The following is a 17,019-nucleotide window of genomic DNA, read 5'->3' on the forward strand; positions in this document are numbered from 1 at the left end:
TTACTGAAGTCCATATAGATCACATCTACTGCTCTGCCCTCATCAATCCTCTTTGTTACTTCTTCAAAAAAACTCAATCAAATTTGTGAGACATGATTTCCCACGCACAAAGTCATGTTGACTATCCCTAATCAGTCCTTACCTTTCCAAATACATGTACATCCAGTCCCTCAGGATTCCCTCCAACAACTTGTCCACCACCGAGGTCAGGCTCACCGGTCTATAGTTCCCTGACTTATCTTTACCGCCCTTCTTAAACAGTGGCACCACGTTTGCCAACCTCCAGTCTTCGGGCACCTCACCTGTGACTATCGATGATACAAATATCTCAGCAAGAGGCCCAGCAATCACTTCTCTTGCTTCCCACAGAGTTCTCGGGTACACCTATGCCTTTCCATATGCCTTTCCTGATGCAAAGGTGGGTGGCACAGTGGCACAGTGGTTAGCACTGCTGCCTCACAGTGCCAAAGACCCGGGTTCAATTCCCGCCTCAGGCGACTGACTGTGTGGAGTTTGCACATTCTCCCGTATCTGAGTGGGTTTCCTCCGGGTGCTCCGGTTTCCTCCCACAGTCCAAAGATGTGCAGGTCAGGTGAATTGGCCATGCTAAATTGCCCGTAGTGTTAGGTAAGGGGTAAATGTAAGGGATTGGGTGGGTTGCGCTTCGGCGGGTGGTGTGGACTTGTTGAGCCGAAGGGCCTGTTTCCACACTGTAAGTAATCTAATCTAATCTAATCTAAAATATTCATTTAGTATCTCCCCCATTTTCTGCGGCTCCACACAAAGGCCTCCTTGCTGATCTTTGAGGGGCCCTATTCTCTCCCTAGTTACCCTTTTGTCCTTAACGTATTTGTAAAAACCCTTTGGATTCTCCTTCATTCTGTTTGTCAAAGCTATCTCATGTCCCCTTGTTGCCCTCCTGATTTCCCTATTAAGTATACTCCTACTTCCTTTATGCTCTTCTAAGGATTCACTCGTCTCATTCTAAGTAGATATTGAAAATGGAGTTTTTGAAGATGCATTCATGATATGGGCATCACTGGTTAGGCCAGCATGTATTGCTCATCCTCAGTTGCCCAGAGGGCAGTTAAGAATCAACCATATTTCTATAAGTTTGGAGTCACCTGTAGGTGTGAACAGGTAAGGATGAAGGGTACTTCCCTAAAGATCAGGAGTGAACCATCTCCTATTGGTTTGGGGCAGAGTTGCCAATGCAAAGTGTGAAACGTATAAAATTTAAAAGTCAGTTACTCCCAGCCACTGGCAATGAACTCCTGGTTTTACACTGAGTTTTAACTTGGCAAATTTCAGTAAGGATATCTTTGTCAAACCACAAACATCTCACATTTTGTTCCTCTGTAAGGCTCAGGCAGCAGAGTTGTTCATTGAACTCCCAGGCTAAATAAAGCATTGAGCTGTGATACTCCACCTTCTCTCTTTTCCTAATGTCTTTTCCAGTTTGCTTTCATTCATTCTCCAAGTCATGAGGAATTCCAAGAGGAATGCTGACCAGTACACTCATGTCTCAGAGTAACTGATCACTGCAGAAGCCTTAATGTTAGCAAAAGGTCCTTCAGCACCTGTCAAACCATTTCCTTAGACTCTTGCAAGTTTTGAGAATTATGGAAAGCCTCCAGTGAACGCTTCTCATTATTTTAACCAATCTGTTTGGATATACAGTGAGGATGAGTCTTGAAGTTGAATGTCCAAACAGAAGAAGGGACGCAACCACTGAATAACAAGATTCTACTGTCAGTCTTACAAATATCTGTTGTTAGCAAATATTTTTAATCAACTTGTTTATACATGTTAAGATACAAATCTGGGACCAATAAGTCTTGGTCCTGGATTTTCTGACCCACAAGTAGGGACATTATTACTGTGGCACATGAGCCCTCAATAAATGGAGTTTGGTTGATGACTTGTATGCAATGTTTGGTGAAAGACATTCCTCGTCCTTACGTTGGTCTTAATATTTTTAATCAACCTATTCTGTTTATGACACACCTCAATAGCTGGGGGGTTCTTAAACAGGTCTTTTGGCACAGAGGTAGTGACATTACCATAGCATCACTCCAATCTCTCTAATAAAATGTTCAGAGATCTTATTACCATTACACACCTCTGGAGAAGGCAGGATTTGAACATGGGCTAATGTGCAGGACATAATGAGCCCCTCCCTATCACTTCTAAAACTGTGCTACCAGCCAGAAAAAAAATCAAAGAGCAAACGAGCCAGGAAGTAGCTGATGACCCCTTTAAGTAATAATGGTGGGAGGCCTTTCCTTTTGCTTTATCTATGTTCAGCTGAATGAGGTTATAAGAATTTGCTAACTTAAGAAATGAGCTCCAAAATGGCAGAGGTGCCATAAATTGTGACTTGCATTGTTGATTCATGTCATGATCTACTTGCTCTGTACTTTTTGATTTGAAGTAAGCTGCGTATGTTGTGATGTCTTCAACAAGTTGGCAGACAGCCAGATTTGAAGAAGTATGTTTATGCCCAATGAATGCATTTTAGTTCTGACGTGGTCCCATAACTATAAGATGGGCACCTAATTTTTCACTCCTGTATTAGAGATGACTTCTTACCACAGACCAAAGAATAAAAGACTGGAATCCAATTATCAGTATACCCACATTCAGTCACTGTACCTGAATGGGTGACAATAACAAACTGCAAGATAAATCACTCCAATATCAGAAGTCAGTCTGTTCTTTAAGGTTGTCTGGTGAAGATAAAACGTTTAGTCACACCAGCTTACGACAAAGCTTATTCAACCTCAAAATAATACCATGCAGAATTTTTGTAAGTGTATTTGGGCTCTTGTGGCACAGTGGTAATATCCCTGCCTCTGAGCCAGAAGATCCAAGTTCAAGTCCTATCTGCTTCAGAGATATACATAACATTTTTGAATAGTTTGATTAAAAATATCTAAATACTGAACAACCTATCATTAGAAAAAGCCAACTAATTGCAGGCAAAACCTCCATGAAGCTTCTTGCTGTTGCAACTGTTTGAAGATAATTAGGTTAAAAATTCACAATATGAATTTGACATTATTCTACATTATTAATTATTTCTAAGATACTGCCAAATATATTTTAACTTTCTTGAGTTTTCCTTAATCTTTACTTCCATTCTTAGTTAGTCATTCACTTTGCCTCATTGCCTTTCCAATTAAATATGATTTTCAATAAAATAAACCATAACATTTACCCATGTTACATACCATAGTATTTAAAGGAAATATAAAAATACTGACTTTCTAAACATAATTAATGTGGTTTAATGCCCTTGTTTTCAGGCCCTGTTGAATAATCTGTTGTTTGTTTTCTGTGCATTTCTGTAGCTTAGGTTGTTTATTCATTTTACCCATTATTAAAACAAGTTTAAACTCAGACACATGAATGGTATAAAAACATTTTTTTGAAATGATAGGACCAAGACGCTTTAATGTGCCATTATTATTTACAAGTGAGAATGTAAACATTTGCATTTAGTAGCATTAAAATAGGGAGCTTTAATAGAGAAATTATTAATTTGTACAGTGTTGGCTTTGCTGGTATGATCAGCATTTATTGCCCAGCTCTAACTGACCTTGAGAGGACGGTGAACTGCTTTCTTGAAATACAGTAGAGCACATATTGTTGATACACTTACAGTGCAATTAGGGAAGCGGTTACAGGATCTTTACCTGTGGCAATAAAGGAAAAATGATTTAGTTCCAAGGGAAGATGAGCTGTGATTTGGAGAGGAACATGCAGCTGGTTTTGGTCCTATGCATCTTCTCCCCTTGTCCTTCCAGGCAATCAAAGTCACAGGTTTGGAAGACTATGTTGAAGAAGCCTTGGCGAGTTACTGTAGCATCTCCTGTTTCTGGTATACACTGGTGTCAATAAGCTCTGGTGATGGAGGAAGTGAAAGTTTCTTGTGGTGGATGGAATGTCAGTCAAGCTTTGCTCTGGATGGCCTTGAGCTTATCATGCGGAGTTTGAGCTGCAATCATCCAGATATAAGGAGAAGATTATTCAGTCACACCTGTTTGTGCTTTGTAGATGGTGGTATGTCTTTTGAGTGTCAGAAGGTCAGAAAGTTGTTGCAGAATTCCCAGCTCCTCATCTGCTCTTGTGCTGTGGTAGCCTAGATCCTTACATATCTGATCAATGGTGACCCTCAACCTGTTAATAGTAAGGCATTCAGAGATGGCAGTGCTGATGATTGCCAAGGAGAGGTAAATGTACTCTTTTAGTTTGGAGGTGATTTTCAATTGCCACTTAGTTTGGCACAACTGACAGTTGCTCATTATTGGCCCAAGCATGGATATCATCCAGGCCCTGAAGCATGTTGACATTAATCTACCTCAATATCTAAGGAATTGTGAATGGAGCTAAACACTAGGCAATCTTCAACAAATATCCCCACTTTCGATCATATGCTAAAGTACAGAAAAGCACATGACTAAATAATAATGAATGATCAACAGGTACAGTATGAAAAGCAGGGCATTAATTCACATTGATGATGTTTGAAATTCAGTACTTTTATACTTCCTCTGTATGCTAGGTGACTATGTTGAGTAACATAGGTAAGTGTTATGGTTTGCCTTATTCTGACCTCTTATGATGAAGCAGCTAAAAACGGTTGGGCCCAGGACACTACCCTGAAGAACTCCTGAAGTGATGTTGTGGGGCTGAGTGATTAGCTCAGTTGGCTGGCTGTCTAGTGCTAATGTACTGTGATGTGCTAACAGGATGGGTTCAATTCCCACAGCACTGATGTTACCATGAAAGACCCTCAGGTTGGACTGCTACCAATTATCTCTCTCTAATGAGAGCCCTGTGATCCAGTAAGACTAAGGTGACTTTACATTTATACACAATGATATTCTTACAGTCCCACATACTAAAACATTGGCCATATTGGCGATGTCATAAGTAGGGCCTACATCAGTTTTTCACTGTCAGTCTTGATGCTGAAATAGGGTAGATCAAACAAATCCTGTGGGAGGATGGCTACCCTGATCAGAGGATTTTTCATGCAATATCTTGCAAACTCATGAATGGATACAAGGCCTGAATTAACCCTGGAGGGATGAGATATTTCAAAATGATGAGCAACAGTTGTTTCAGGCAGCTATTATGCAGTAGCAACATGAGTGGAGTTTGCCACGGACAGGATGCTGCTGTCCAGCCAAAAGCTATCTGCCTATCATAAAAATGAATAATGTAGCATATGAATTTCAGTATCAGCTGTGTAGGCCATACACCTCAAAGGCTGGCAAATCAAATCAAACAGCATGTCCTTTTGGCTGTTCACAATGAACTGGCTAGTCAGCTAACATGTACTTGCATAACCCACAATACAGTGTTCAACATTAGATGTGTTTCCATAATTTTATGGCATTTGCCAGATAATACTGAGTATGCAAATCATTATGCAAAATATCAATTTAGGATTGTCAGTCAGGCTTGGAGTTTGGTGCGGTTGCGTGTACTGGAATATAAATATATTAACACACAGGTTCCCATTCTTTGAAGACAAGGAACACATATATTAATTCCTGGTATCTGCAGAATTATGAATTCACGCCAAAAAAAGCATCAGAAAATTCAAAATCGCAAGCAAAACTTGCATATCTGCAATTTTTAATTTATTTCTAAATGAGTTCTGCACTCAAAAATTTCATCATTTGTGGGGATTCTCAGGAACGGAACCCTCGCCGATCTGGAGTAATGGCTGTACATCCTCTGTGCTAGTTTCAACTCAACAAAATAGGAAACAACCATTTTCTGGTTCATCTCTCAGGACAATGTCTTGACCAATCAAAGTCAATCTGTCTGCTTTAAAATTTAAACAAAGCATGGCAGTTAATTTTCAATCATTATTAACTTTGGCATTCTCCATGGCACTGCCTCGACCAATCAGATTCCACTCGCCAAACAACCTGCATTCTCCTCTCAAATAGTATAAATCTTGGTTTTCCCCTTAAATTTGTATTTTTGCGAACTTTCCTTATGAGTGTAGGATGAAAAACTTCAACAAAATGTATCTTTGTTTCAGCAATGCTCAAGTCCAAACAATCATAAACAACTAAGTTTGAACTGAATGATACTAAGCAGAAAATTGTCTTTAGATCTTGTGACTTTTGTCTTTAAAAGTTTTAATTGAGGTAAAAGAAACATGACATTGGATACAATTTCAGAAATTAAGACTCTTTTATAATAGTCTGTTTTTTGGAAGCACATTGGTTCAAATTTTATGCTTTTAATATGTTAAGTGGTTGTTTAAATCTGCAATGATCAGGTTGTACAAGACATGGGAAAGATTAAAGATGATAGAAATGTATTCTCCCCTCACAAGATGTTGGATATATGGAATATACTCCCAGAGATGTTTACCAATTATGAGTCAATTGGCACTCTGAAAAGAAAATGGTTGATAGCTGTTGAGAAAAAGCAACATATTTAACAACACTTTGATTTTGTTTTCTCTGAAGTGAAGGAACAAAGCTACCGTCCTCTAGAATAAGGAAGACAAGTATCTCTGCACTCTGATGGACCAAATGGCCTTTTATCAGCCTGAGTTTTATATGTTGTAGTTTTTGACTGGATTGTCCCATCCACCTTCACAGCAGTGTGCTCTGTCTGAGACGTCATGGTAGCAGCAGTTTTACTCTTCCAATTCTACAAGAACAATTTGAGCAATTGCCTGACAATAAGAATAATTTGAATTCCAGTATTAATTTTCAATTTACAGACAGTTATGAGGACCAGTTCTCATGTTTGAGATGAAATCATTTACTCACCTCCCTGAGGATCATACTCCCACCTTCTCCAATATCAGCTCTTTCCAATGAAAACAAAAATAAAATGCTCTAATGGCATTTGTGGCTCAATCAAGCAGTTTGTGAAATCAAAATGAATTTGTTCTAGATGTTATCAAACTACAACCAATTCTTTGTGTCTGTGGGGCCACTTCCTCAAGATAATTTCCATGTAATTTTCAGTTTTTCAATTAGATGTAATGTTCACTATGTACAGCAGGGTGTAAGTCTCACAATAAGGAGTTGCCCAACATAATTGGAATTGTTTTTTCCATAGCATGACTCCTATTATTAAATAACCAAAACCTCAGGGTCAAGTATTGTGTGTGCTTTGCATTGGATCTTTGATAAACAGACTTTTTAAAAAAATGTTGGACATTTAATGCATTTTATTTTTGTCCAGGTGCTGGGGATGTATCTCCCATTCTGCGGAATTGCAATCTCAAATGCTCAGTTGTTCGCTGCTTCCAGAAAGGAGTATGATAGGAGCAGGGTAAGTAAAGAGGATGCACTACAGGGGCTTATTTCTGACCATTCATTCCACACAGATTCCCCACAGCTAGCGTGCTGCTGAGTACATGTCCAAAATCAAAATCTATTTAATTGAATGAGGCTAGAAATAATGGCACAAGTTTTCTGGTCTCTGGATTGCTGGAGATGAGAAGCATTGGGGACATTTGAGTCATGAGCCAGTGAAAGTACGAATATGTGGACACGTGGGAATTAACTGCAAAGTTTATACTTCTAGGAAGTTGAATCACTGCTGCCTAGGATCATAGACTACCCTCCCCAACCACCCAACTATCCATCAATTACCTGACTGTCCCCAAATTGACCCAACTACTCCCAATTACCACAACCACCCTCCCCAATGACCAACTGATTAACCCATGACTACACAGCCAAACTCCTGATGCAACCTCATTACCCTGATCACTCTCCGATTGCCACCCAACCATCCTCTAACCAGTTGACAAATCTCCAACTGCCTAACTACGACTTGACCCAGTTACCCTTTCATACACCTCACCTATTTACCCACCTTGGCTGCCTCACCCAGTTGCCCACCTCACCCTCCTACCAACCTTGCTATTTACCCAATCACTCACTGAATCCCGTTAGCCACCCATTCACTAACAACTTAACTAGCCATGTATCTAACTATCCACCTACCCATCTTACCCAGCTGATCAACTCTTCCCACCTTACTGACATAATCGTTCACTCAGGTCTACACTCATGAAATCTCATGGATCATGGCAAAGTGCCCATAATTGCTGCTGACTAATAAGGGCAAGATCATTATTTACTTTAAGTTATTTTATTTAAGGAAGAATATGAAATCCTTCCCTTTTTTTTCTTTGTCTTCCCCCAATGTAGGTCATATGAAATCCAATCATTCTTATAGCTGAAAGGATGAAGGAGTTCTAGACCCTTATTCTTGAACAATGGTTACCTTCATCTGAAAACAATATTGAGCTGGCAATGACAGTCTGTCCATCTGGAGAGGTGCTTGCCATTTGCAGATTGCATCCACATGACAGGGTAGGGGCGCTGAAATGATACCATTGTGTTGAACACTGACTGCTGTTTCAATGTCCAGTACTGCACCATCTGACAACCGTTAGAACCCACCTTTGAGAATTTCACAGGATGCCCAATGTTTCATGCAGAAATGGTCAGGCACAAAGATAAATTTTGAGTTTCAAACCTATTAGCCTGGGTACAATGAGGAAGATTCTAGAAACATTTATAAAGGAAGCAATTGAAGAGAATACAGCAAGAAGGTGGCAAAGAATAAAACCAATATGTTCATTAAACATGTAATGGCTCATAAGTTTAATGGAATTATTTCAGGATTTCACAAAATATGCAGCTGAGAATAATGTGTAAATTATCATGTGTCCTAGACTTTCTGAAAGCATTTAATAACATTTGCAACAGACTACTTATGGAATCCATACAGTGTGGAAGCAGGCCATTTGCTCCATCAAGTCCACACTGGCCCTCTGAAGAGCATCCCATTCAGAGCTTCCTCCCCTTGCTACCCTATACTCTTGCATTTCCCATGGCCAATCCCCCTAACCTGCACACCATTGGATTATGGGAGGAAACTAGAGCACCTGGAAGAAACCCACACAGAGAACCTGCAAACTCTACACAGCCAGTAGCCTGAGGGTAGAATTGAACCTGGGTCCCTGGCACTGTAGGACAACAGTGCTAACCACTGAGCCACTCTACTGCCCCTTACAGCTACAAGAAAACCTGTTCAGGTCTGACAAAAAATTATAGACATAATAATATATTAACAAGACAAGAGGAAATCAATCTAATTATGAAAATAGGACCAGTGGAATTTCCAAATGAAGTCATAATATTTTTGATGGTTTTAATGAAAATACGTAAAACAGATTAAGCAGCTCAGAAGACAGATTTATGTGAGGAGTCAGAATCTTCCAAAGTGTGGTGTGTTTTCCGAAGTGCAGAGTTGCACATTAACTGTTTAATTAATTTACAAATTATATTTAATATTGAGATATACTTTAGGTAATGTAAATTAATTCACTATATTATGAAGGGTTCAACATGAAATAAGGTATTAGAGGAGAGAATGTTTGTAAACTATTTGATCAAATATTGACACTTTATATCTGGGGCGTTGTAGAAATTACTAAGACAAATAGAATGTTGGGGGCTGGAATTTTAGGCTCCACCCCCACCCTCACCTTGTTCTGCCCAGTTCATCTCCAGCCTGGGCTCAGAATCAAATGGGACCAAGCGTTAGCTCCATTGACCGGCTTCATTCTGGATCAGTTTTATGGTAGCAAGATTGAGACCAGCAGCAGTGATACTGGACAACATGTAGCAGGTAGTTGATTAGACTAGCTAATGAGGTCAGACTCCATGTTCCTGCACTGATCAGGTCAGTTTTGGTGCCTGGAAGCAAATATCAGGCAGCAGACTGAGAGCCCAATGCTCCACTCAGAACCATAGGTACCCCCTCTAGCAGGAGAGCAGAATCATGTCTCCAAGTAGAAGAAATGCCCTGGGGTTGGGGAGTCCAGAACTAGAGGGCATAGGTTTAGGGTGAGAGGGGAAGATATAAAAGAGACCTAAGGGGCAACTTTTTCATGCAGAGGGTGGCACGTGTATGGAATGAGCTGCCAGAGGACATGGTGGAGGCTGGTACAATTGCAACATTTAAGAGGCATTTGGATGGGTATATGAATAGGAAGGGTTTGGAGGGATATGGACCGGGTGCTGGCAGGTGGGACTAGATTGGGTCGGGATATCTGGTCGGCGTGGTTGGACCGAAGGGTCTGTTTCCATGCTGTACATCTCTATGACTCTATGACCCTAAATTCTCACTTTTCACCCGCATCCCCTGCAGGCCTGGCAAGCTGCTTTAGTTACCGTTTTAATAAATGATTTTAAAAAGTTTGGGGAGAGTGTGCCTCCATGTTGAATTGCTCTCTCTCTGATTTACCCTCAATTTTATTATGCAGTTCCTCTCAGCTGGAAGGTCTCTGATTGGCTGTCCACCTTCAAGAGCCTACTTTGGATCTTGAATGAAATGAACAGTGTTCATGCCAGCAATTAAACCTCCAAAAGTACCATTGAGTGACTTTCTCCACCATCCTTCCCAGAGGCAAATTCAGGACCTGAAAATAATTCTGTTTCCCAGTGTTGGAGAGAGAATACAGCCTGCAGCGTGTTTATGCAAATGTATAAGGCCCAAGAGCCCAATACTGAAACACTGTGTAACATCAAAGAGATCATAGCAATTGTGTGACTGTTGGCAAAGCTAAGAGAACAACACTAATTCTACCAGAAAAGATAGAAACTTAAGGGAACATGTCAATAATATTATTAAAAGACTGACATAGCCATCAGCTCCTGTAAATGTAAATGTCACGACAATTTGTCTGTCAGTTTAAAAGTGAAATATTACCAAATCAACATTGGTTGGAAGTGGGAAGAAATGGGCAATCACATGGAAGGAAAGCAGCTGGAAAAATCAGTATGCCTAAAGTATATTGTGTTACAATGTTTGCTGTTCAGTCTAACTTCGGATATCCTATGAGCAATATCATGGAAGTAAAGCTTGGATCCAGAAGGTATTATATTTCTTGGGTTTTTCTTCTTGTTATGCCTATTTTCAGTATTAGCCCTGAAGTGTTAGGATTTTTTTAAAGTTACTACATCAGGTCTTTTACGTGTTCTGCTTCTCTGTGCAGTGTTACACTATTTTATCTGCTTTGCAGTTTCCATTGAAACCTTGGCTCCCAGCTGCTACCGGAAAATAATGAACCCTCCTGGCCTTTATTCGAGTGCTACACCTCCTACCCACTCACTCCATTTTCAATGTATAGTCATGTATTTTACAGTTATAAAGATGGCAAACCTAGGGAGGCAATGGTCTAGTGGTATTATTGCTAGACTATTAATCCAGACAGCCAGGTAACATCCTTGGGACATAAGTTCAAATCCTGCTGAAGCAGATGGTGGAATTTGAATTGAACAAGAATCTGGAGTTAAGAATCCAATGATGATTACAGCACAATTATCGATTTTTCAAAAAACCCATCTGGTTCATTAATGACATAGGGAAGGAAATTGCCATCCTTACTTGATCTGGCTGACATGTGACTCCAGACCCACAGTAATGTCCACTGCCCTTTGGGCAATTAGGGATAGGCAATATATGCCGACCCAGCCAGCAATCCTCACACCCTGTGAATGACAACAAAAACAAACTGTAGCATCCACAGAAATTGACATCAACTTGAGAATTTGCAAACATGCAGAATTAAGCAGAGATCCAGATGTTTCTGTCAGTGATATTATGCTCCCCAGAGGGTAGATGGGAACATTTCCTATTCTCACATCTGCAGAGTACAAATTTTGAAGCAAATCAACAAATGGACCCAAGACTTATTACGTTGTTGGTTTCTTTGTAAAAACTACAAAGAAGTTACACCAGGTTGAATAAGTTGTGACTGAATAATATTTTTGTATCTAATTCTAAAAAAAACCCTCACTGGAACTGGACAACTAGTTTTATATTTGTGGATTGTTGAATTTTTCCATTATGACAAAAAATGCAATCACTTTTATTGCATTCTTAAAATTTCATTAAAAATACAGGAATTCCATCCATTTAAAATCCTGCTTTGTTGACTATGAGAATAGTTCATTGTGATTGGTTCAAGACCTTGCTTGTTAACAGTATTGTCACTGGATATGTGGAGAGTCCCTCAAGTGAGTGTTCTTTAGAATTACTTACAAAATTATTATATTGTTTCAAATGCAGTCCCATTATTCAACCAGTTGTAACTTTTTTACAGAGTAACTAACAACATAAAAAGTCTTTGTTCATTCGTTGACTGCTTCAATATTGTACTCTATAGATGTGAGAATAGGAAGCTTTCATAGATTTAAGTTAGAGCCAGGAAATATTAAATCAGTGCCTCAGAGATTGCTGGAATTTTGTGGCTAGCCTTTTCCAAGATCATTGCTTTACCACAGACAGAAAGCCCAGTCTGATATTTATGGAAAAATTTACACTTTCTCCTCAGTAAGCAAAGATTCCCTTCCCATTGCCGCTCTTACTAATTTCAAAATAAATAACTCAATGCTGCTATCAGATTTAAATTAAATGGCTAATAGCACCAATCTCAACAGAAAAAAATTCATTCCACCTTGTTGCCTTTGTAAGTTGTCCAAAGCTTCAAATGGTAAATAAATATCTGAGCCAATATTCTTAACATAAGCAAAAGCCAAGAAAATGAATCCCCTCTGTTCTCTTTCATTTCATAAATCATAACAATCTCAATGCCTGCAAGTTGCATTCCAATTACTGCCCTTTAATAAATAAATTAGCTAATAATGTTATGCAATATTTAAAATGTCACATGTTCTGACTCATCATCAGCCATGACACAAGAGATTCATGAATAGAACATAAAAAGAAATCTTGCATCAGTTACTTACTCCAAATGTCATTATATCACAAATGTAAAATAATCTTAAAAAACTAAATCTAGCCATAAACCTGGACCTTAAGATTTACACAAAATTGAACGTGTTATCCGATGAGATTTATTATCTCAAGCAGCTTAAGTTGCATCTGCTTGTTGATAGCAATAGCCTTAAAAATACAAACCAAGGTAGCAGTCTATCATTGCGTACCATCACTGTAGATTACTAAAGTTTGTAATATCATGGATGAAGTAGTGGAGAAACTGGCTGCAAAATTCAGTTGATGAACACAGAGAGTTTTGACATTGGGGTTGTTGCTTTAGTGTAAAATAGCATCTGAGCAACTAACACATAAGTCTGCAGGCAGTATTGGATACTATTTTGTAAAGGTTAGATTGGGCACTGGAGAGTTTGCTCAGGAGTAAATACATTATGATGCTCGTTAGTATCCTACACTAATTTAACTCTCATGGAGGCATTTCCAATTTAAATGCTCCAGCTAATACCCTCTCTTTACCTCATAAAGCAGAAATCCTTTCCATCAGCAGGAAGGACTCCCAATGCAAGGCTTATTCAGAGTACCACTTACATTAAACATAGGTCACTAACAGTCTCTATGCAAAGAGAGGGGAATATAAAGAGTATTCTCTTTCCAGAAGGAACAAGATAAAACAGGCATGTAACTTCACCAGGATAGCAGGCTTCCCCATATGTTAGTGTACTATTGAATGCACATACACTGCTTTGCAGCTGCCTCATGTAAATTCTGAGATGTATCCCAACCAGAAAGCATTCTACAGCATTAAAATGTAGCTCGTGTATCACCCTGCTCAGCATATCATACACATCCTGCCAGCAATCATGGTTCCTTTTATTGCTACCAGTTCATTTAAGAGACCAAAAGGTAGTTACTGAATGTTAGGGACCATCTACTAATCACCTGGCTCATGACTCCTGTCTGCAACCTCAAGCATGTTTGGGCATTTGCAGGTATGAAGAGAGCAATGGTGAAACACGTAATATCACTAAGCAAACCACTGGGATGCTTAAGCAATGTTTTTCTCACCAGAGGAGCCCTGTCAATACCTTTGGAACACACGTCATAACTAACTGTGGTTGACTGTGTGTTATGTATCCATGTAATTGGGAAGTCAGCTTTGGATTGCATCATTTTGGTATGGTAGCATCTGAGTTGACTGGCTTACAGGCAACATCAAGAGCACTGACAGAATTACAATGTTGGGAGGACAGATATTGTCATCCTGAGATAGGGCAGCAGGCTCTTGCGCCATGGAGACACTGCCTGTGGTTGTGCCTTAGCAATGCTTGCACTGTATTGCAGGTCAAATTGCTGAGTGGTTGTAAGACCTTACAAGTGCCTTTGAACACAAGTATCTGCAGCTGCGGATGCAGCAATCTGAACCTGTCATCTGAGTTTGTGTGACTTTAGTCTGAACTTCTCTGCATGACCCAGACATTGAGTAATTTCTCTTTGTATTGTGCTGGATGCTGACACATCAGTCACATGACTCAAAGAACTGGACTTTCATCTTTGAGATGGGAATTGCCAGTCAGCTACTTCCTGATATCACAATACTTCACACCCCCCCCCCCCCCCCCCCCCACCCCCAACCAGCAAGGCCCATTCAAACTAAAATCATTGTGAGGTTGTGGGAGCAGATTGGAGTCAGGCTGTCACCTCAGGAAGCTGGCCTGAGGTAGGGACACAGATGACAATTGCTGAGACAGGCAGATAGAAAGCCCACCTCTTTACAATGGGTCATCAGCCAGTATTCACAATGAGGTTTCATTGCACAACTGTGTCAACAAAATCTCAGCGGCTCATAGGATTAAAGCCTTTTAAATAATTGAAAGAATTCAGCTATCTGTTCAAGCTTTAAAGGAGGGAAAAGAATTTCTGAATTTTCAATTCATGAAAAGACTAAACTACTGGGAACTCCATCTCCCATCCTCCAACTACCTTCTTGACCTAGCCTGATCCCAACCATCCCCCCACCACCAAAACAACCTTACAGACTACCTGACAAACCCCTCCTGAATCACCCCACCACTCCCTGAATAGCGTATCAGTCCTGTCTATGATTCAACCTCACTGCACCCAGCCCCACCAGACTATTCTATCACCAGACCCATCTCCTCTCATTCACCTGCCTTCCTGCGCCCACCTGCCAACCGACACCATTATCCACATACCATTCTCATTCTATCCTGCCCACCTGCCAATCCACTCTTTACCCTCCTGCCACCCTAAGCCCTTATTCACTTACCTAACACACTTACCCCCTCTCCATAGCCTTTCACAGGCTTTGGACACTTAGACTTACAACGATATGGCTAGTGTCATGAAATGGTGACATGACTTCCACAAAAACGCTCAGTGCTGCTTTCAGTAAGGTTTCTTGTACTTGGTCAGTTCTCTAGGATACTGCATCAAACAGCAGATCAAAAAAATCACAGATGAGTAAGTAACTGTGCAACTTGTTGTCTGATTGCGTTGAAAATTTGAGAATTCAACCCCGATTGTGGCTCGCTCTTTCTGTAAGCATTCTGCATGATGCACTACACTATGATGCACATTACTAACACCACACTATTAATTTAAATTACGCACTGTCATACTGAACAGAGCTAATAGAAAAATGATTTCAACTATAAAGCTATATTTTTCTCTGTGGGTGAAATTTAGCAATGTTAAGCATGGAAAAGTGGCTGAACAAGCCCAGCAGAAAGTACTAATCTAATTTTCTTTTGTCATTTTCAATGTAGATTTGGTCCCTCACTGAAAAGTGTGCGAAAATTAGTCCACCTGAGTAAATAAAATGCTTGTTAGTGAGAATTAAGATTCTATTATAGCATTCTGCTGGCTGGATAATTACAAACATTTGAGTGTGTTACTCAGTCATCTTCCTGGATTAGTGTAGTGAAGGCAGGACAAGGTATATGTAGCGATTATGAATTTGAGGATATGTGAATGCATCTGTTTATTAATCCAGTTCACACTGGCTATTAATCAGAATCCTCACACTCAAGTTAAAGCAGTTTATAGCTGTAAGTGCCCCATTCTTAAGGTGGGAGTATTCCATTTTTTTCACTCTTACCTTAAAAATACTGAAACACAAATGTACACACTATAAATCTCCATTCCTTTCATCTTTAAACTGAGGCAATTTATCTACTGCAAGTTAATTCATTTCATAGCATGGTCTATCACAGAAGATGATAAATGAGAAAATGGATTGAGTCAGGAATTCGCAAAGCTTTCTTTGGACAATTTCAACCGCACTTTATGAATGTTGCAGGTGTTGATTAAGACAATTCTAAATTTTCCTTTCTTCAGGATTTGGAAATTTATAGAATTGTTTTTATAAAAAAGAGGTCAAATATGCCTCTCCAAACAGGATAAAATATACCATCTAGATTTAATCATTTCTTCATCAGTTAGGAGCAAGCATCTGAGCGAATGCTTCTTTCAACCATTTCAAACGTGCAAACAACAGCGATATGGCAAATGTAGCTTTAAGACAAACCGGAAATTAATGAGGGCTATGTAAACTTAAATATTGATCTAAACAACAAGGAAATTTAGAAGCTGTTTGATATTTTAAAATTTCTATTTTAGTTTCAAATGAGACAAAATGTATAACGAAATTGAAGAATAGAATGATGAAATGTCTAAGTCATTTCTATGCAATATATGTGAAGCATGTGTTTTTAACTGTTACTTTTCAGTTGCTAGCAGTTTTCACTTCTGATATATATTGGGGTGGCCATATTGGATTTGGTGCTAGGCAATGAGCCAGGTTAGGTGTTAGATCTCTCAGGAGAGCATTTCGGTGACAGTGACCACAACTGCCTCTCCTTTACCATAGCAATGGAGAGGGATAGGAACAGACAGGTATGGGAAGATATTTAATTGGGGGTGGGGAAATTATACTGCTATTAGACAGGAGCTGTGGAATATAAATTGGGAACAATTGTTCTACAGGAAATGCACAACAGAAATGTGGAGGCTGTTTAAGGAGCACTTGTTGTGAGTGTTGGATAATGTTGTCCCACTGAGACAGGCAAGGAATGGTAAGGCGGAGGAGCCTTGGATGGCAAGAGCAGAGGAGCTTCTTGTCAAAAGGAAGAAGGAAGCTTACTTGTGGTTGAGGCAGCAAGGATCTGGCACAGCTTTAGAAGATTGCAT

The 17,019-nt window shown here is 39.7% G+C and overlaps 1 protein-coding gene across 3 annotated transcripts in view; it reads left to right on the plus strand.

The window, feature by feature from the left end:
• Positions 1–17,019, plus strand: part of LOC122551515 (dual 3',5'-cyclic-AMP and -GMP phosphodiesterase 11A-like) — a 420,047-nt gene that overhangs the window by 223,028 nt on the left and 180,000 nt on the right. For all 3 annotated transcript variants that reach the window (XM_043693532.1, XM_043693530.1, XM_043693531.1), the window contains one exon: positions 7,231–7,320. In XM_043693532.1, coding sequence (XP_043549467.1) covers positions 7,231–7,320 — 90 coding nt within the window. The remainder of the gene's footprint in view (positions 1–7,230; positions 7,321–17,019) is intronic.

This window comes from Chiloscyllium plagiosum, chromosome 7, assembly GCF_004010195.1.
Source record: "Chiloscyllium plagiosum isolate BGI_BamShark_2017 chromosome 7, ASM401019v2, whole genome shotgun sequence".
Lineage (NCBI taxonomy): Eukaryota > Metazoa > Chordata > Chondrichthyes > Orectolobiformes > Hemiscylliidae > Chiloscyllium > Chiloscyllium plagiosum.